General features: G+C 41.2%; 1 protein-coding gene across 2 annotated transcripts in view; it reads right to left on the bottom strand.

Annotated features, from left to right (window-relative positions):
- The window catches only part of RALGPS2 (Ral GEF with PH domain and SH3 binding motif 2), a 106,536-nt gene that overhangs the window by 82,520 nt on the left and 1,427 nt on the right, over positions 1–22,589 (bottom strand). For both annotated transcript variants that reach the window (XM_081865160.1, XM_081865161.1), the window contains exons 2-3: positions 935–1,066; positions 442–549 (exon numbers count right to left, since the gene is read on the bottom strand). In XM_081865160.1, the coding sequence (XP_081721286.1) occupies positions 442–549; positions 935–991 (165 nt within the window). In that variant the 5' untranslated portion in view covers positions 992–1,066. The remainder of the gene's footprint in view (positions 1–441; positions 550–934; positions 1,067–22,589) is intronic.

The following is a 22,589-nucleotide window of genomic DNA, read 5'->3' on the forward strand; positions in this document are numbered from 1 at the left end:
TATAGTGGCAGAGGCTTAGATCATGGGTAGGCAAACTAAGGCCCTGGGGCTGGATCAGGCCCAATTGCCTTCTAAATTTGTAGTCCCAAAACATCTGGAGGGCCAAGTTTGCCCATGCCTGATCTAGGAGGAGGTATCATCCCTATCAGGCGTGTCCTCCAGCAGAATCTGGCAAATAATGTGATCATGCTATTTATCAAGAAAAGAGGTGCCGGAACTGAGTTCAGGTAAGTTCCAGCTAAATAAAAAGCCCTGTATTTAATAAACATTAGGAGAGAAGGTAGGTGTAGACAGGCGGAGAGAAAATTAAATAAGGCTGGACTCTTCTACAGTTACCTGGGAGTGACTCCTACTAAGCTTAATGGGGCTTCGAGGAAACATTTAAAGGACTGGACTGCAAGACTATTAAACTAGCAAAACATTTACTTATTAATTACTTACCGCATATTCCTCGGGTGTAACCTTCAGAACATCAAATACCACTGCATCAAAACTTTTCTTCAGTTCAGCAGAACCTTTGTCACTTAATGACTCCGAGCTGCTACTCTTCTGAGAAAACAAAAATACAAAATTGAAAATGTGAATGTATACCTGCTCAAAAGCCGAAAGAGAGGCCTTGGTAAATAGAAACACCTCAGCCTGGTGACTAAAGACTGACAGTGATGGCGCCAAGCATTTTTTCCTGGGGAGAGCATTCCACAAAGGGGGAGCACCACTAAAGCATCCCATTTACCTAGACTGTACCAAATTTCAGAGGCACCCTTTCCAAGTTTAAAAAAACAGTTTTAAAAGTTTCATGGTCCCTGCTTAAAATACTCCAGCAAAGAACAAGAACTGATTGCCTATCAAAATACATTCTTCTTTCAAACTACACTGTTGTATACATGTATTATGCTCCTGCATTTTTTTGAGTTGACTGTTGCTGACTCCTTACCTCTGAAGCAGTAGCTGCAATATTAACATTGCTGGGCTGCCCATTCATTAGGTCCATACTGTCCACACCATTGATTTACTGCCCTACATTTGCAGCGATGTCTTTACTGATTCATCTTCAGAGTCATTACTCCTGAAAGAAAATTTAAAAAGCAGCTTATGGTTCCATAAATAAATCAAGAAAGTCAGACAGATCATCCAAAGTGTAACATGGGACAGGAATGTTTGGCCAACTATGGGATTACAGAAGACTTCAATCAAGTAAATATACCATATTATGCAACTGATATTGTGATTCCCTTGCAATCCAGTTGACCCTTCAGAAGATTGTGGCAAGATATATGGATGATACACAACAGCAAATTAGAACTAATTGGTTATTTCATGAGACAAAGTTCAATTCTGAGTGCACTATCAAATAGTGAAGTATTTGTGCCAAAATAGTTGAGGACCTGAATTCCATCTGTATAAATACTACATGTGCTTTTAATTTAAGACAGAAAATCTTAAAAGTCTCTGATGGTTCAGAAGAATTGCTACAGAGAAAGGGATAAGGGGGTAAGATCTTGTTCCTGCTTCTTGGTCTTTCTGCTCCCCTTCCTGCCTCATCCATGGAAAAGAGAGATTCTCTGCCCAACGATTGCATGCAGCTGCCAGAGGGTTGGCCAAGAGGGAATGCAGCCTTTAGGCCTAAAAAAGGTTCCTCACCCCTGAATTAAATTAAACAAAACCTGGAGGTTCAATAACATATATATGCTTATGAAATTGGTTTGATAAAAGTTGTCATTCTTAAATTGCTTTGGGATGTTTTATGGAAAGAGATTCAAAAATAATTCTTGCAACTCTAATGTCATTCCAACTGTGAATGAATGGTTACCCTGTGGACTGGTTGGCTTTTGTCTTATTTTTCCAGTTTTCTATTAAATGCATATAGTCTCCAGTTTACATTCTGAAAAATAGGGGTTGTGGAGCAGTGGAGATGGCCAATCCTCGGTGGATCACTTTGATAGGTGGACAGAGCCAGCCACCTAACAGTCATGATACTAGGTGACTGCAATTTCAAAGAAAAAAAATCAGGAGCCAGCTGCACTCCTGATTCTTCCTTTGACGTTTCAAAAATTATTCCATTGCAGCACCAGCTTTAATTTGGAAGCAGTACTACACCAAATCCAAACAAGTGACAAATTTAACTTGTGGCTGCAAAAACCAACAACATCCCTTTGTAACTATAGCTTGAATCTGGCACTTGAAGCCACAATTATACTTATCCCATATGCCTGATGTCGTACGACATTAGGTGTTTAACAAGTAGGTGTGTTTTCCACCAAATAGTCTCGTGGCCAAATGGAGAGGCCTGGCATGCCTAACTAGCTGTGGTGGTCACAGGTTTCCCACCACTGTTGAAAATAATCGTTTTAATGCACACACAATCAGCATTCTCCCATGATACAGCTCTTGCTAGACTACCGTTTTAGTCTGAAGATGTGGGAACATCTGAGTGCTCCCCATATAACAAAATTTCTGATGAGGAACACCATCATCCAAGGGGAGGCCTTATTTTATTATTTAACAAAATTTATATACTGCTTCATTTATATACTGCTTCACCTCTAACAGACTGTGGTTAATTTTAACTATGGTTTGTTTGAAATAAGAAAACTTGGAGCCCACAGGTGTTCATAAGATTCTATCTTAAATTATGTATGTTTTGTTGCTGCTTGAAACAGTGTATCTTAGGCTGCAATGCTACAATTATGGCATGGCCCTTCCCAAAAAATGGCTGCCAAACTTCTTCTGTTCTCAAATGGGGAAATTAGTAAAATAAATAAATAAATCATATATTCCGACAGACATTTGGCAGCTGCTGACTCTCATTTTATGTGCACAATTAAACTGTATTTAAGCACATGTATGATATATTATGTTGTAGTCTCATTACAATGCTGGTTGTTGCTTTGAATAGGATTTTCTTTGGCAGGAAAGCAGTTTGTGATGTAAATAAATAGCTTTAAAGAGATCGAAATAAAGGAATACATTAGCTTGATTATCACCAATTGCTTAGCTAATCGGAGACTATTAATGCATTAAGCTGTTTATTTTAAGAGTGCTGCTTGTTTTCATCAGTTTACAGAATGCATATTCATGCTGCTGTTTAGCCAACGTCATTTTAAAATGAGAACTGCAGATTTACAAAAATATTTGGTCTGCCTTCTACTTGATGCATTGCTGCCACCTTGTGCTGAGAACAAATCCCAACAAACTTATATTGGCCCTATTTCATAGTGATTTTCTGTGTAATTATTTTTAATCAGATATTGGTCACATTCATATTATTAAATTTGATCTCATTATGCTGAGATCTGTATGCAGCCCTTTGTTTCTTCCTTCATGGAATGAAGCAATCAAAGCAAGTAATCTCTAATTAAACAGCTTCCCATTTCATTCAAACAAGGAAACTATGGCTGCCACATTCAGAACAAGCTAGGATATTTAACTACCTTCAGACTCTATGGTTTAATATACTGACTTGTTCCAAAACCAATAAGCAAAGTTTCCTAGTTTAGAGGAAATGGGGGGGGGGGGGAGAGAGAATGCCTCAATCTAAGCATGTTTAAAGAGATTCACATTAGGGCGGACAAACAAAACTCACTTCACTTATATTGGTGGGGTCTGAACTGACAATGGCAGTGACAGACCAAGAAGGAGATCCTGTGGACACTGTTCTCCAAACCCTCTGGAGCAGATTTTGAGGCTGTGCGGGGGGGTTGCAGGGAGCAGGGGGGACGGTTACGCTGTGCAAGGGCAAGACTCCTGGGCACACAGAACAGCAGCATTCTGGGCCAGAGGAGCTAGGACAGCAGTCGCCAACCTCAGAAGACACCAAGGTGGCTGTGAAAGCTACAGTGCACAGAATGATTCCTGCCATTCCCAAGAGGAGAAAGAGACAGGAGGTGATGGAGTTGGAGGAGTATTTTCTCGTTCTTGACCTAACCCCTTCAGATCCAAGGCTACTGAGCCTGGATAAGTACAGTGGTGCTCCGCAAGACGAATGCCTCGCAAGACGAAAAACCCGCTAGACGAAAGGGTTTTCCGTTTTGGAGGTGCTTCGCAAAACAAATTTCCTATGGGCTTGCTTCGCAAGACGAAAATGTCTTGCGAGTTTTTCCGACTTTTTTTCCCTCCCCCCCTTTTCTAAGCCGCTAAGCCGCTTATCTGCTTATCCGCTAAGCCGCTAAAAGCCGCTAAGCCGCTAATAGCGCTAATCCGCTAAGCCATTAATGGGCTTGCTTCACAAGACGAAAAAACCGCTAGACGAAGAGAATCGCGGAACAGATTCTTTTCATCTTGCGAGGCACCACTGTATGCTGATAACCACTTGCTACTTTCCATGGAGATGATATAAGAGAAAGGGAATGCACTCTGGAGAAGGCAAGCTGAAAGGAAGGAGTAGGAAGTATTCAAGCCATACGTTTCCTGCCTTTGTAACCTATCCCAACAATATCCAGATAGGCTCCAATACGCAAGGGGGAGATTCCAAGAGGCTTTGGAAGGGACAGTGGATAGGAAGATTCCTGCCACTTCCCAGAGGAAGAGGCATGTGGTGGTAGTAGGTGACTCTCTGCTGAAGTAGACAGAGGCAGTAGTGTGCAGAGGAAACAGAATGTTCCGGGTGGTGTACTGTCTTTTCCTATATTATACTATATTACACTACACAGAAATGTTTAAATGTTTCTTTGATTGTCCTTGAATCTCCCCACCGCACTTGCTATCCTCTCCTGTCACATCAGTGTGGTGTGCCATGCCCTTTCAGAACCTCTGATCTAGAGTGGGGTGTCCTACTTTCATAACTTCCTGAAAGCAGGCTATCCAACACACATGTGCCCAGTGGTGATATTCCTTCCTGAATGCCTCATTTGTGATGTGCTTGAATAAAAACAAAAAACAAGATTTCCCTCTTAGGGTGGATCTACACAGAGGAAAACCCCCGCTATAAATAAGTCAGAAATTAAATTGTTGTAACAAAAGAAAGCTTGTTTCGCTAGGATAATGACAACTCCTCCTGATTCATCAATGTACCATTTGCTGTATAGTGCTTCCTGTATTGGGGATGTTTAACTACCTTTCATCTGATTTTTTTATGACATGCCAACTGCAAAATAATTAAAAATAGTCTTACTTGATTTAATTCCCTGAAATCCTACACAACTGGACTTTGAAAACCCTCAACATTTGCAAATATGAGAACTCTGTGACCCTCCAGGTGCTGCTCGATGCCAACTCCTATGAGCCCTAGCCAGTATGTCCAATGGTGAGGGATAATCTCAATAAACTAGGACTAGTTAATACAATAACTAAAAGGGTTTAAATGAACCAAAGATCATGCAACCATCCAAACTAACTATAATTAAGGACAATACCATATATTACACTTTAGCCCACAATATTTCCAGCCTAAAAGTTTGCTTTGCACTTTCAATCATAGTACTTCTCAAACTTAAAATTTATAAACACTGTACTCGCAAAGCCTTTCAAGTTATACATATAGATACACTTTACTCCATTTCATATTGCACTTTCAGTCACACTTTAATCTGGGAGAAGGTAGTTGCACAAGTATTTTCTCCAAGGAAGGGCTCTCATATCATTTAAACCAGGTACAGGTGGCAGTTTAACCCTTCTACTCTTAATTATTGGCTCCGTCTAAATCTAAATCCTCCCTGTCTACTGCCCTTAGTGACACAAGACCCCCATAAAAGTGTGTGGTCCAAAATTGTGCACCAAAAATTCCTCTCCTGCGGACTCCACCCACATCAGCTTCTCACGATGGGCTTTATTAAAGAAAAAAGGCTAATTGGACAGCGTCTGAAGGATTTAGAGCAACAGAACAATCTGGCCATTATAAAGAAACTCTGTCCTTGGTATGCCTTTTTTCCCTCCTCTCAAGTTTGATTCCCTGGCACCATATTTGTATAAATTAACTATCCCAAAATACAGACGTGCCTTCACACTGGCCAGATTGGATGTAATGCCCTCCGCCGTACTTGAGGGCAAGTACCAAAAGATTCCAACTGAGAAACGACTCTGCCCCTGTGGAGATGGTAATCTGGAAACAGTGGCTCATGTTCTCCTGTCCTGTCCCCTTTATAAAGATCTGAGCAATGAGATCATCATACCACTCCTACTTACCATCCCAGGCCGCGCATCTGCGGCCACATTCTTCTTTCTGTTAACAGATCAAAATGATCAGACAACAGCAAAGGTTGCTAGGTTTATCGAGGGTGCAATGAGATTAAGGGCCGGTATCTGAACGATAAACTTGATCATCTGATTGCCCTTTTTACCCATTGTTGTCTTTTTAATTGCATATATTGCTTGTTTTATGTTGCTATGGCCATTGGCTAATGCAAATAAAGTTTATCTATCTATCTTCTGCTCTGAGCCATTTGTTCAATAAAAAAAAAGCTGTCAGTACCTTCTCTCAAATGTATTTTTGTTTACCTAAAATTCAGTATTTTGTCACTCTTAACCCCCTTTCCTTCCACTTTGTACACTTTGATGACCACAGGTCAATGATCAACAAGACATGACATCAGTCACTGCAAGATCTTAAAATGGAGGGGAACCAGAAATCTCCCTTCAGAACAAAAGAAGCAATAGGACAGCTCATGTTGTTGTTAGCAGCTAAGCTTAAATACCTGCATCAGAAACCAGATTTTCACACCAGCCTCCAAACATGTTTAAACAGCACCAAAGTTAGTATTTTCAAAAACATTCTGCAGGGTCAGTCATTCTTCAGAGATTACATGATTCAGAAACTCTGTAGCAGGGCAGTTTACAATAAGTAACTCAAAACCTCAGATTCAACACCAATGAGAACTCTGGAACCCTTCACAATACTAATCGCCATTTGCTTACTCTATAAATACATGCACCAGACTTGCACAGTTTGAATTGTTCAACATGATTGTTTTTGTGCTCAGCAGCCAAAAGTTCTCTAACATTTAAATAATGCAAGCAAAGTATCAACTGGCCAGTGATGCTCAGCACTATGTACACAAATGTGGCTATATACTGGACAATGAACAATCTACAAATCCAAAATTTATGCCTAAATAAACTGTGGCACTTCAAGTACAAACACTTGCACCGTCCCTTAATATGTAGGTGGGTTTTATCTAGAAGTCTCTTGGATGTGATCATCAAAAATTTGAGGCTTCTTCACAAAACAACACACCTGATATTTTCCAAGTACAGCTGGCAGTGGAAAAGTGAAAAAGTCTGTCATCTAACACAGGAACAAAAAAACCCTATGATAATTCATATAGAATGCCAATGGTTGCCATCTAATTCATGAACATGTCTAGCAGAAAGAGGGGTTAGAGTGGTGAACCGATAAGTCAAAGGACAGCACTCTCTATAGAAAAACGCCTTGTTTCTTACTCCCAGATCCTATATTCCCATCATCAAATTGTACAACATAAATGAAGCAAGCAAATTTACACTACGGGTAAAAAGTTAAACAGCATGCCTAGAAAATATCTGAAATTTTTAAATGCCCAAGCACATGTTAAGTTGGTGACTTTACAGGGCTTGACTGGTAATATTCTGCAGGTGAAGAAATGCACATTTCACCAGCTGCGGGTCCCACTGAGTCACCTCGAATTCATCTATCAAGTAGCGGCCCCAAAAGAGTCTTCTTGCACCTTCTCATCCAGAGCCACAGCCCCACACTACCAGCAGGATTTGAGGGTGTGACTCACCTTCCTAGCTACATTATAGTGCCATTATCAGCTTGCATCCATCACACATCCTCATTGTCTGCAGGGACCCCCCAGAACAGCCCACACAAAGGTGGCCAGACTGCATAGTGGGCACCCAGAACACAGGCTGACCAAAATCAGTAGGCTCCCCTATGCCATGCCAAACCTTGGGATGCCTGCATCCAATAAAGTTAGCACCATTTCCAACCCAGACCTGGACTGTTTCATTTCAAGGGGGGCTCCTGAACAGCATGCCAGGAGGCAAGTGGGCAACATACCCATTCTCTACAGTCCTTTGAGACTGGGAGAGAGCATAAGAGAATGCTAACTGGGCTGTCACAGTTTTAACACCCTTAATATGACCAGCTTCTCCATTATTTCTAGTAGGAAAAGTAATTAAATATCTCATTTCACACAGAAACCCATATTTCCAAAACAGCCAAATTAAGCTGTGCTGTAACTTATTTCCAAGGCAAACTGAACATTTTGTTTCAGAGGTGCATGTATTTCTAGATTTCTCCTACGTTAGAAAAAAAGTTGTTATACATTACACTCTCAAAAATAGCAAAGAACCTGTGATTAAGCTATTTTGAGTGGGGGCGGCTCCAATAGGTGTCAAGAACCAGAAATGGAGTAATACCACTAAGAAAGCATAAAGCAGTTTATGGCGTGAGAAATGAGACTGACTTAATCTTGGATGTAAAATAGCCAGTACTTTATCTTTATATACTGTATAAACATAAAATTATGTTGGTGTTTCAAAATGAAACTCACATTATGCTCGGATAACAAAACACCTAGTAAAATAAATAAAACCACAAAGAGAGAGAAATTTATGTGTATGTACTTTACATTTAATCTCTTCATAATTGGAAACATGGAAACACAAGCTGTTCTGTGCCACAAAGTGATGGTCGAGCAGAGAAGCTTTCACAGTTCTGAAATAGAGACAGCAATCAATCAAGGAAGCATAAGTAGTGCAAAAGCCAATAGGGTGGATCCAATCTATTTCCTAATGTGAGTGGTTCAATTTAATATCCACATCCCAGTTTGGCAGAGAAACCTCAGTTCTGGAAGATAAAAACCACATACAATTGTTATCTTTAGCAAAGATAGCACATACCAACTCATAAATAACAAATCCAAAACAGAAATCTGAAATCAAATTGCGTGTTTGCACAATGTTGCACAAAAATGTTGTACATTTAAAAACACAATGCAAAGAGATTTCTCAAGTTCTATGAATATATTTTCTGGTTAAAATCCAGAAAAGCCGATGAGTGTACACACTGAGGTGCGCTATCCCCCTGCACTTCATAAAATGCTGTTCCAGAAGACATTTGTGGGGCAGCAGCCAGAAGAGGAAACCATGAAGTGTCCCAATATGCATGCAGAACATCATGCATAACACCGTTGGGACTTTCCTCCGACCACATCCTTCATCAGCCTTACATCACGTTTTTCTTGGGGGGGGGGCGTGAAGGGAACTCTGATAAGGACTCTAGTTGGCATGGATGGGGGTTAAAGAGGAGTGCAATTGGGCGTAGAAGTCAAGCCTGCTATACAAAAGTAAAATTTATATTGACTATGCCTACCGCTTTGACTCTGGCCCTGCCCACCACTGGCGTGCGGCCCCTGGAAGGTTGCCCATGTGACCACGAGGCTGGAAAAGGTTCTTGACCTTTTTTACAACCAAAGTCTGAACCAGACACAACAAAATTTAACATAGTCTCAACCCTGCACAGCAGAAGCTGAACAAACTGAAAATCTGGTATACTGTATATTTAAATGCAAGAGGAAGGCTATGAAAATATTTTATGCTAAGGCCATGTTAAATAATTTGTTTGATAACAGCAGCCTAAAATCAGCCAAAATTCATTACAATTGGTGAATTTAATGCTTCTTGCAAGAGACTTTAGGTGTATTTCTTTGATAAGGCAGAGAACAGGCAGGAACTGTTCCAGCTTAGAGAATAAAAGATGAATTTTACAGTCAAGCGTGTTTAAAAACAAAAAACAAAAGGCAATAACACTACCTCAACATACAATTTTAAACTGATTTTTTTCTTTTTAGCAGTTGATTGAGCCCCAACGGTATTGAGATTTCATAATTTCATGCACTGTACTTAAAACTTTTATTTGAGTAATGAGGGACGTGGGTGATGCTGTGGGTTAAACCACAGAGCCTAGGACTTGCTGATCAGAAGGTCAGCGGTTCGAATCCCCACGACGGGGTGAGCTCCCGTTGCTCGGTCCCTGCTCCTGCCAACCTAGCAATTCGAAAGCATGTAAAAGTGCAAGTAGATAAATAGGTGGGAAGGTAAATGGCGTTTCCGTGCGCTGCTCTGGTTCGCCAGAAGCGGCTTAGTCATGCTGGCCACATGACCCGGAAGCTGTACGCCGCAACACCAGAGTCAGCCACGACTGGACCTAATGGTCAGGGGTCCCTTTACCTTTTACATATGATTGAGCATCCTTTATAAAATGAATTGTTGATTTTTACTACTGTCACTTTCTTTCATCTGGATAGTGGAAATGCTAGGATAGCGAAGAAGCAAACTTTATCAAAAATATAGGGTTGAATCCAAGTAAGTCAATGCAGGAATGGAATGTGCTCCTCGTTCCTGAGTTTCCTGCATCCCCCTGCTATGTGTTCAGGACAGGTGTTTGTGTTTTTTTGAGAGGGGGATGAGGGAGAAGTACATAGGGAGGGAAAGTTCTGTTGCACAAGTGGAGCTTGTTTTGCCTGTGTAATGTCTTCATTGAATACAACCCACCGACTTATATTTATTTTATATTATCTTGATCAAATTAATATGGCTACTCATATATTGTAGGCTAAGAGATATGCCCCTGGGACTTTATTACTAAACACATGTGCCTGTGAGTAGGCATGTGTAGTATTACACTGTTAGGCAGCAATCCAATACTTAATTATCTGGGAGCAAGTCCCACTCAATGAGACATATAAAGTAGACATGCAAAGGATTGCAGTGAATTATGTATTTTCTCAAGTCATTCTACCTTACCAGACAGACGTGCAAGGATATCACTTCCTGATAACTGACAAACTACCTCAAGTAAGAAACTTTTGTTGTTGTTCAGAAAGGTAGCCAGATGTTTTGATTGGGCTTTTCAATTCTTATACAGTGGTACCTCGGGTTACATACGCTTCAGGTTACAAATTCCGCTAGCCCAGAAATATTAGCTTGGGTTAAGAACTTTGCTTTAGGATGAGAACAGAAATTGTGCAGCAGTGGCGCAGCGGCAGCGGGAGGCCCCATTAGCTAAAGTGGTCTTCAGGTTAAGAACAGTTTCAGGTTGAGAACAGAACTCCAGAACGAATTAAGTTCTTAACCCGAGGTACCACAGTATAAAAAGCAGGATGGTAAGGTCATTGGGGTTGCAATTCTAACGCTACTTACTTGCGAGTAAGCCCCACTGAATTCAATAGGACTTACTTCTGGTTCTGCTGTATGATACTTGCCAGTAGATTTTCCTCCATTAACAGGATTGTGATTTTCCTTAGAAACAATGTTAAGAAACTGTATAATACTCTTACCTAGCATAATGTATCTTCTGCTCTCACTGGATTTCCTTTATCTATACAGTGGTACCTCTGTTTGAGGATGGGATCTGCTTCTGCGCATGTGCGCGGAGCAAAACCCGGAAAAATACTTCCAGGTTCGTTGCGTTTGCATCCTGAAGGATGCACAGTCAGAGGCGTGCATATCCAGAGGTACCACTGTATACACTTTCTCCAGAGGTTGTATTCAACTGAGCGTAACCAATTACTGTCATATTTTTAGTTTTCTACACAATAAACAATGTAGGTTTAGATATATCATAGAAACGTAGAATTAGAGGGTCATCTAGTCCAGGGGTTGTCAACCTGGTTCCTACCGCCCACTAGTGGGCATTTCAGGATTCTAGGTGGGCGGTAGAGGGTTCTACGGCACAAGCTGAATCCTCCTTCCATCGAGCACTGGTGGGCGGTAAGGAAATTTTACCATCAAGAAAGATGCATTAGTGGGCGGTAGGTATAAAAAGGTTGACTACCCATGATCTAGTCCAGCCCCCTGCAAGAATCTCAACAATTTGAGCAAACTCAAGCATGCCCTCCTCCCTCCTCTGTGTTCCAGTTCCCTCCCCAGCTGTCAGTTTTTAGGCAAACCCTGGTTTGCATTTGTTCTCGAATCAAAATTGATAACCCTAGTTTGAATAGGGTTTAAATTGAACCAGCAAAACACTACCATAAACAAATGCTGTCAGCTCTTTTTCTTACTGATGTCTTTTTATCCATATGTTTGAGAGGTTGAATAGTTCATAAATACGCCTAAAGAAACAGGCCTACAGTCTCCAAAGAAAACATAGGTCCAACATAATAAAAATGTAAATACACGGGAAAGCTGGCGTTTTTAACATTTCAAACCTACCCTTCATCAACTAAAAATCCCAGGTTGGGGTACAGTAAAACCCATAAAAACACATCATAGTTTCATCAAGACCAAATTCACAGGGCAAGCACAGACAAACCACCCTGAACAGATAAAACCGTAATTAAAACAGAATCAAACAATAGCCACCTAATTGACAAATGCCTGAGCAAACAAATATATTTTGAGCTGGCAATGAAAACTCAGAGGGAAGGGAATTCTACAACCAGGGCACAAACCAAGAGAAAACCCTTTCCCTAGTGGCTATGTAGCAGATCTCATTCAATTGCAGTAAGCTCAACAGGACTTCCCTCTAAGATCTTAACTCAAGGGCAGGTTGACAGTTTTAAACTGATATTCATCAGAGAGGTTCAGTCATCTGTTTATCCATCTCCTATAGCGCAAACAGTGCTTTTAGTTGCACTAGGAACTGCAAAAAAAAAAAAAGGTTCCTTAGTTTGATCAACTTAGATTTTATAGTAAATTTCTGCTTTTTAATTAGCACAGCTCTCAGTGTTGATGGAACTCCTTCTTATACATACACGACACAAAACATGGATGTATATACACGCAGGTCCTGCTTAAATTTGTTAGGTGAGCGTTTGCATAACGACTCCACAATTGCCACTGTTTCCTATGCAAACATTTCTACTGTAGGATTGCCTGCTCTCTTTCACCCTTCTCTCGATGGTTTCTTCCTGAAATTGTTGCAGCCAATCAGCAAAAGAGAGGCAAAGGGAAGTGGGGGCTGAAAAGCTAAAGTTTCTGTCTGGAAGACTAGGGCCTCTAAATGCTTGTTCTGACATTACATTTAAGGAGGGAAAGAAGTGAAAGGAATTTGCAACTCCCTTTTCCATCTCTCCACCACAGAGGTCACCATAAGAAAGATCCAAGAGCCCCCTTTTCACAAGGATTCTCATACTTTTGCTTTTCCCAATTCTGTGTAAGTATGAGTTGGCCCTTTGAACTTAATAACTTGAATACCAAAGAAATACGACTTCCTAATGCCAGCATCTGATGTTGTTGAAAGAGATCTTTTCACTGAACTTTTAAAGCATATGAATTGCTACTGGGGAAGTTAGAGAATTTGATTCACTGGAGTTTTTATCCTGTGCTATGCTGTTATTTTATTGCTTTATTATACAATTATTATTTTCCCCCTCTTTCATAAACAATTCTTGGAATGCCAAAGACAAATATTAACTACCCCATCCCCAAAGGTTACTGTTATTAAATGAACCCAGAAACATTTTTACCTGATACTTTATAATACAAATTCAGAAATACTTCAGGATACAGGGTAAACCTTTAAAAATCAGAATGAGGGGGGGAGGGGGAATTACCTACCAAAAGCTAAGATATGATTTCAGACAATATCTAATATTCATATAACAGTTTATATGAAAAGACAAATATACTGATAGATGACTACCAGTTCTTCCAAAAGTTTTGTTTGTATTCATTCCACTGCTGATATCTTTCCAAATTTTTAAACTGGCAAAACTTATTTACCGTATTTTTCGCCCCATAGGACGCACCGCCCTATAGGACGCACCTAGTATTGGGGAGGGGGAATAAATGCAAAAAAATTATTTCCCCCCCAGGCACGGGGGAAGCCCGAGCTTCCCCTGACCCCAGCCCCCAGAACAGCCTGCTATCCGCAAGCCTAGGGAGCCGCGCCGGTCTCCCCAGGCTTGCGGAGAGCTGCGCGAAGCCCGGGCGCGCTCTTCAGCGCGCCTGAGGCTTTGGAATGCAGGCAGCTCTGCGCAACCTTTGGGAGCCCGGCGCGGCTTCCTTGGTCTTTTCCCAGACCTTTACCTTTTATAGCTCCAATAGAAAACATGGGCAATAACCAACATCATGTGAATGGACTTCTACTCCCAAGATGAGTCTTCCCCTTCCTGGTCTCTTTCTCCTTGCTGTACCGACTCCCAATCTCATCCAGAGAGTCCCCGGACTAAGGTGGTATGTAACACAGCAGAGCTGTGTGGAGCCCGGGAGCGCAGGCAGCTCTGCGCAACCCTCCGGAGCCCGGCACGGCTTTGCGCCGGGCTCCCGAGGGTTGCGCAGAGCTCCCTGAAGCCTGTATTCGCCCATAGGATGCACACACATTTCCCCTTCATTTTTGGAGGGGGAAAAGTGCGTCCTATAGGGCGAAAAATACGGTAATTTCTTTTGGTCTGGGAAAAGACCAAGGATAGCACCAAAAACACTTTACAAACCAAAAAGAGCAGAAGGCTTAGGATTTCAAAACCATAAATGCAATTATCTAGCTGCAATGCTAAGTCATATGACAACCTGGTTTATGCATAATGAAGCTTCAGTAATGAAACAAGGCATAATCAGCACATTTAAAATGCTGTGTGATTCTGTACAAAAAGAGACAGTGACATTTAAAAAAAAAAAATGCAACAGAAAATCAATCTAAAACAAGTACAGGGTTGAGGAACCTCAGCAAAACTAACCTAGAGTGTTTTTGCCTTGCTGGAATGTGTCCTTGAACTTTGATAATGCATTTTGCTTGCCTGGAGTGTGTCGGTGCAGAAACTAGCTTACTGTGCAAAGAAAAATGTACAGTCATAATAATAACAACCATCTGTCTGGTTTTCCCCAGCCACTCTGGGCAGCTTACAACATATCCAAAAACATAATAAAAACATCAAGCCTTAAAAACCTCCTGATACTCTGTCCTCTTTTATCTCCAACCCACAAAGGCTGAAAAGGGTTCGCCATCCCTGGTCTAGTATAAAGAAAACCTAGCTCTGGACTATTTCCTAACTCAGAGTCATAACTAAATATGGAGTATTAATATGAAGCAGAGAAGCAAAATGCCTCCCAATGAAAATGTTCAAAATATTAATAAAATTAAAGTAACTAGATAGTTGGTAAAGTTCTTACCAAGGCGAATGAAAATAGAATTTTGCAACATCAGACTATAGCAATCACTCTGCTGGGCAAGCTGAAATGCTTGTGGATGAGCAACCCCCCGTTTCTTCCCCGCTCATGCTACACTTGAGTTCTCCACCCCAAGCCAATTTAATGGGGTGTTGTGGCTGTGGGGAGTAAAAAGCCCTGTTCAATAAGCAGAAGTCCTTCTGCACAGCAGATGGGTCGCTTTAGGTCAGAGGTGTCCAAACTTTTTTCAAAGAGGGCCAGATTTGATGAACTGAAGGGCCACATTACCCCGGGAAATAAACTGACCAGCAGGCCGGATTAGGCCCCCAAAACGGACTTTGGACATGGCTGCTTTAGGTGAATTCTGCTCTGGTTGAACTTAGACCAGTCATCTTTTAGCCTAACCCACTTCACAATATTGTTTATGAGGATAAAATGAGTAGGGAGCATGCATACCATCTTCAGCTTCTTGGAGGAAATGCCAGATATAAATGTAATAATAAAGATGGAAATAGACGTGGGCTATAGCTCCAATGGCACTGTGGTCTAAACCACTGAGCCTTGGGCTCGCCAATCAGAAGGTCAGCAGTTCGAATCCCAGCGATGGGGTGAGCTCCCGTTGCTCGGTCCCTGCTCCTGCCAACCTAGCAGTTCGAAAGCACGTCAAGTGCAAGTAGATAAATACGTACCGCTCCAGCAGGAAGGTAAAAGGTGTTTCCGTGCGCTGGTCTAGTTTTGCCAGAAGCGGCTTAGTCATGCTGGCCACATGACCCGGAAAAACTGTCTGCAGACAAATGGCTCCTTCAGCCTGTAAAGCGAGATGAGCGCTGCAACCCCAGAGTCGTTCGCGACTGGACTTAACTGTGAGGGGTCCTTTACCTTTTATGGCTCCAATAGAAAACTTGGGCAATAACCAACATCATGTGAATGGACCTCTACTCCCAAGATGAGACTTCCCCTTCCTGTTCTCTTTCTCCTTGCTGTACCCACTCCCAATCTCATCCAGAGAGTCCCTGGACCTAAGGTGGTATTTAACACCCAGATTAATCCAAATATACCCAGGTGATGGTGCAGGAGAGGCATAAACACAAGAGGAGATATTGCACATATTCTGGGGACTGTGTGAAAAATCAAAGAGGTACTGGGAAGTAATTTTAGAGTATTAGAGAAATGACAGGATACAGTGGCATCTGGAACAATAGTTGTGTGATTTGGCAATATAATACATGAGATGCTGAAGGATGATTATCCATCTACAAGCAACAGCTAAAATGCCAATTAGCTACTCAACAGAGACAGAGTTTCATCATGGAGGTTTAGATGTTTAGGGTGTGGGACTGGTACTGTACCTGGGAGACCAGAGTTTGAATCCACACACAGCAAGGAAGCTCACTGGGTCACTTGAGCCAGTCACTGCCTCACAGCCTAACCTTGTGGCGATTAAATGAAGAGGGAGATAACTGTATGACACCATGAGTTCCTTGGAGAAAAGTTAGGATATAAATGCAATAAATAAATAATCTGCAATGAGGTGCATATACTTAAGCTTATAGATATTGCTAAGAAAAGAGAGAGCAGATGGAGTAATAAAAGCTTTATTGCATAATAGTATATGTTCATTATATACTGGAATGATAAAGAACAGAATCATGCTCAGTCCTACAGTTTATTAGTTTTGTAAAATTAAGAACATTGCCTATATTCTTATTTTTCTCAAGCAATGTACTATATCAAATGATATTTATTGTTTTATTTGCTTAATGGATTATTTGTGGATCATTTTTCTGTGGATCAATTCATCCTTTTCCATAACAATAAAAAAATTCTGAGAAATGAACTAATCCTCAACATCTTTGGAGATCCACCTCACTTTTGTTTTTCTGTCTAGAACTGTCACTGCACCCTGGTGAGTCAAAGAAGACAACGCGTTGACAGATCAGGTGGAGCAAAATACTTCTTACAGAGCCAATAATCCATTCCAACTTGAATCAAGATGTATATACAAAGCAAACACTAACTCCCACCTGGATACAAGCTAATGGTGAATTTGCACATGCACTTGGACTGCCTCAACTGTGTTTGAAGAGAAGTGCATAAACACATACAACAACATACATTGCTGGATAAAAATAGCAAGCCACCAGAACACAGGGTGATTTCTGATGCCATGTTGTCACGCAACAATATGCAGTTATGTTGGGATAGCATTCTTGGACTCCATCTTCATTTTCTCTTTAAACATTACCCATTTAGACCAGTAATTTACTTCTCAATTAGAGGTAAATTACTGGTCTAAATCTTTGCTTTAGGGGTATACCAGGGTATTGGGACAGCTTCAGATCCAAGCTGATTCCAAGTCATCCCCGGGATGCTCTTTTTGGCTTGTGATGTCAGAGCTCAGGTGTCAGGTCAGGTCTTCAGGGGTTTCTGTGACAATGGAGGGCAGGGGAGAGTGTAATGTCAGAGAAGGATATCCAATCTATTTTATGCTCCTGGGATCCCTTAGGCATTCCATACACACACACACACACACATATACATACACCGTTGTTTGTTTGTTTGTTTGTTTTAGTTTGAAGAGCTGGTTCAGGATATTTACAGCTAGACCTAGATACTGGCTACTTGATTCAGGGCAAAAAGAGGACAGTTCCCCCTTTAGGTCAGCAAGGCTAGAATCTTAGATCTAATGAGTACTTCTATAATCTCTCGATTCTTATGAGGCACTGGCAAATTCTAATTAATTTCCTGCACAATCATGATATAGAAGTCATTACTTTCAGAAAGTCTGTGGAAAACCAATGCTTCCCAATGAGGTGAAGAACTAAGAAAACACATAAGAACTAAGAAAACAAATACTCCAAAGAAATAAAGATTATAGAAACCACACTGGACAAGGCAGAAGAGGGAAAGATGTGACCGTTCAAACACATATTGCCTTTTCTATGTCAGGAAATGCATTGTGGTAAGAAAGACTAGGTTGCAAAGGGGACCTACTACATTCCGTCTTACAACCAGCAAGAAATTAAAAGGTTAATGGGGAAGAAAAAAATCTTCCCTCTGCCTCTGAAAACTATGGAGGCAGTTGAAATCTTAATAGTCTGCACTGGTATCTATGAAAACAAAGATTAGCTTATGTACTATCTCCATCTTTCATAATTATACCTTTGGCATCACAGAAATGTCTCCTTCCAAAAAGTACACATACACGAATACTCATCTCCTCAGAGTCTCTCCAATTTTTTTCTGGATTTGTTGTTTTGGAAGTGAAACAATAAAAAGCAGTCAATGACATTATAGGTAAAGGTAAAGGGACCCCTGACCATTAGGTCCAGTCGTGACCGACTCTGGGGTTGCGGTGCTCATCTCGCTTTATTGGCCGAGGGAGCCGGCGTACAGCTTCTGGGTCATGTGGCCAGCATGACTAAGCCGCTTCTGGCGAACCAGAGCAGCGCATGGAAATGCCGTTTACCTTCCCGCCGGAGCAGTACCTATTTATCTACCTGCACTTTGATGTGCTTTCGAACTGCTAGGTTGGCAGGAGCAGGGACCGAGCAACGGGAGCTCACCCCGTCACGGGGATTCGAACCGCCAACCTTCTGATCGGCAAGTCCTAGGCTCTGTGCTTTAACCCACAGCGCCACCCGCGTCCAATGACATTATAGGAAGTTATTAATTTCAATTACAGTATCACAGCTCAGTGAGCACTCAAGGCTTGACATACTTTTCCTCAGAAAATCAACTTACTCTCTCAGACCAATAAGAAGTGTTTAGAAAGTGAAAGTACACGTTACAAAAGGCTCCTCTATGGAAACATTGCCCTACATCAACTTATCAGCTATTAAATTAACACAGCATTTATTTCTTATGGCCTGGATATTTGTTAACCCTGACTTTGTACTTTCACTTTAAGTGGAAATTAAATCCCCTGATACTCTGATTAGAATGGGCTAAATCAAGGACATTGTCTGTTCAAATGTACCTCCTATCTCCCAAAAGCAAACCTTATTTACATGTAGAATGGCAATTTTAAACATTAAGAGCAAAGGTTGTATCCAAGTGTCAATCACCACTTTGTCCTAGAAAGCAGTGCCCCCCAGAGGTAAATGTTTATCATCATTTAGCCCTATTAGGTTTCTACAGATTGTAAACCTCTTAGCTTCCTGTCCAATTCAATGTGCTGTGTGCTGGATGAGGCTTATGGAAGTTCTAGTCCAAAACATCTGAATGGCACCAGGTCGACATGCCATAAAACACTGTTTAAATTGGGGGTATAAATAACCTTTTTTCCAACATTGCTAACACCTTAAATTGTCAGGCTAGCTTACACCGACAATTTATATTTGATGGAGTAACCATACAAACCAATTACTGTATTTTTTTGCTCTATAAGACTCACTTTTTCCCTCCTTAAAAAGTAAGAGGCAATGTGTGTGCGTCTTATGGAGCAAATGCAGGCTGCACAGCTATCCTAGAAGCCAGAACAGCAAGAGGGATTGCTGCTTTCACTGCGCAATGATCCCTCTTGCTGTTCTGGCTTCTGAGATTCAGATTTTTTTTTCTTGTTTTACTCCTCCAAAAACTAGGCACATCTTGTGGTCTGGTGTGTCTTATAGAGCGAAAAATACGGTATATATTTTGAACCATAATCCTACTTTAGGGCAGGAGTGGGAAACCTGTGGCTCTCAATATGTTGCGGGTCTCCCAACTGCCATCATCTCTGACCCAGACTGGCTTGGGATGATGGGAGTCCAGTGCCTTAGAAGGCCATGCCTCTTGATAACCCATTCTTGTCTTGACACAACTTTATTCAGTCACATACACACATACTCACAGAGCGCATCCCTTCTGTACAAACTTTTCAGAGCTACATTAAGAACAATGTAAATCCTATAGATCCCTTTCCAACGGTGGTTGGTTATTGCAACCAAACTAGAATACTCTACTATTAAGGTGTAGAATCAATCAGTTGCATACTGTACAGTCCTCTTTCAACATCATACAGTGGTACCTCAGGTTACATACGCTTCAGGTTACAGACTCCGCTAACCCAGAAATATTACCTCAGGTTAAGAACTTTGCTTCTGGATGAGAACAGAAATTGTGCTCATGCCTAAAGGCACTTCCCCAATGAATGTTTCTTTGCCCACTATGCAAGCTGCTTGCTGCTTCTAGTGGAAACACAGTGATCCAAATTCCCCAATAGTAGCCTTTCCCCCTTTTGATGAGGCACAGGCATTTGCACAACTTCAATTCTCTCCAACCTGGCTGACCTCTGCTTTTCAAAAGCACTAGGTAACAGCTCCTCAGCATCTTTTCCTAGTCCCAGCATGGGAAGGGGTGGATGATGACACTGAAACTGGTGCCGAGCTCCAGTTTCCACTCTCATTCATGCTTTTATCTTTGCTGTCAAAACTGTAACCCTGGGGCACCTGCTTCATGACCCAGAAAGCTGTCTGTGGACAAATGCCGGCTCCCTTGGTTCAAAAGCGAGATGAGCACCGCAACCCCATAGCCGCCTTTGACAGGACTTAACAGTCCAGGGGTCCTTTACCTTACCAGTCTGAACAGAAAGAGAAGGTTCTGTTGTCTACCTTTGCCAATATGTAGGTGGGTGCCAATTCCTGGGGCCTTTCCCACAGAGGGAGGGAGCTGCTCCAGGTTCTCAAATAAGGATACTTTAATCCAAACCCAGATATATTTTGCATGTACCTCATGATCCCAGTCACAAAAGCACAAGCCCCAATAATCCCACACAAAGATGCAAGTTCCACTGATGCAAGTTTCAATTGATGCAGCTTTCCCTATAGTGATATGTTCAAACCTGTTCATTTACCTCAGGCACCCAATACATACATATAAACATCATTGAAAGCACACATCACCAGTTCTCATCCATGCTGAATTTTGCTTCCTATCCTGTAAGTACAGTAATGTATTTCTCACTCTGTACTGGGAGAAGGAGTTCTGTTAAAAACACTTCCACTGCTGTGGGTAGAATTTTTACACCCTTGCCGCTATTCACACACAATAACACAATCCCCAAGTGAGAAAGAAGAAAATATAAATGGCACCTACACAGAACCACATTCCATTATTCTGTATTATTTAATATGGAATAACTATTATTTTATGGTTCTGTATTCAATCACTAAAAGTAATGTCACTCTGGGAATATTTTACTGAAAGCAGTACAGCATATTTTTTTTAAAAAAAACAACGCTCTGTCCTGACACATGCACTGAAATTCAGGAAATTCAAGCTTATCACTCTGGTGCATTAAAGAGCACATGCTTGAGGAGAAGCCACTGTCCTCCTATACTTCACACATCCTGCTTATTGTGTGAAAGATAGAGGTCTAGAGGGCTAATCTTCAGCCTCCAGAACAACTACTGCTAATGTCTCAAGAGCCTCCATTATCTCCATTGCTCTCTGTAGCTGCTCAGCTCCACTACATTTCATTTATTAGACTTATTAGTTCCTTGTCACCCAGAGGTCTCCAAGCATCTGACAGAAAAAGAAAATATATATATATACAATACCAGGGGAGGGGGAATCATATAATACATTAATATTTCATATAAATTCCATTTAAAAATACCAAAATAATAAAGCAATACTCATGGGAACTGGGTGTGCAAAAACCCACTAATAGTTAGTTGCCCTGTATTTTGAGAGTGCTCATTTTCATGCTGTGCTGCCTGTATAACCAACCAGACAACCCACACACCAAAAGCGCAGAACCAAACATGGCCTCTGTTCCAACAGGCCCTCTTGCTCTTTTACTGTGCAGTTATGCAGAGAAAAAACAAAATGGTGATACTTTTGGTGGCGAAGCAAGGTGTTATATGAGGTATTTTGGGGTCTCTCCAGTACCAGTTAAGGACAACTGACCTAAAAAGCTGTTTGGTAGCCAGAATGAAAAAGGCTCCACCTGGTAATCTACTTGGCAAAACGAGGTGAATCAAAATTAAGTGGAGGCAATTTCTTCAGGATAGGTATGAGCCAAATCAAGTGCAACATATTGTTTTCACCTGGTGTTTTGTGTCCCACACTTCAAAAGCGAGGTGTCAAGGCACCAAATCAAGGTTATAGGAAGCTCCAGTGGGAAATTCGTTTAGAATTCCCTATTGCAAAACATAACTCCAAAACTTATTAAACAATCAGAAGCTAGTTCAAAAAATATATAATTGTTATAATTGCACCGAATATGCTACATTTTTATATTATATGTAAAAATATATATAATTGTTATTATATAATTGCACCGAATGTACTACAAGTGCACTTTGACAAGACGGCAACTGAGCAGGGATTGAGCATTCGCCACTTCTTATTCAAAATTATCCTCTAGTAAAAATAGCTACCGCACAGCAAATAGCTTAGAGAAATTGGAATGGCTTCTAAATCCCTCTAGTTCTTCTGCCTTTGAAAGGCATGGCAATACTCTCTTGGTCAATTTTTCCATGGCGGGTTGGATGGAGGCTGCACTCCTATCATGACATATCCAAACCCCTCACCTCTTACATAGTTAACACGGATGATAGAGTTGTGACTCACCTCAAGCC

This window comes from Podarcis erhardii, assembly GCF_964252035.2.
Source record: "Podarcis erhardii genome assembly, chromosome: 6".
NCBI classification, from domain to species: Eukaryota; Metazoa; Chordata; class Lepidosauria; order Squamata; family Lacertidae; genus Podarcis; species Podarcis erhardii.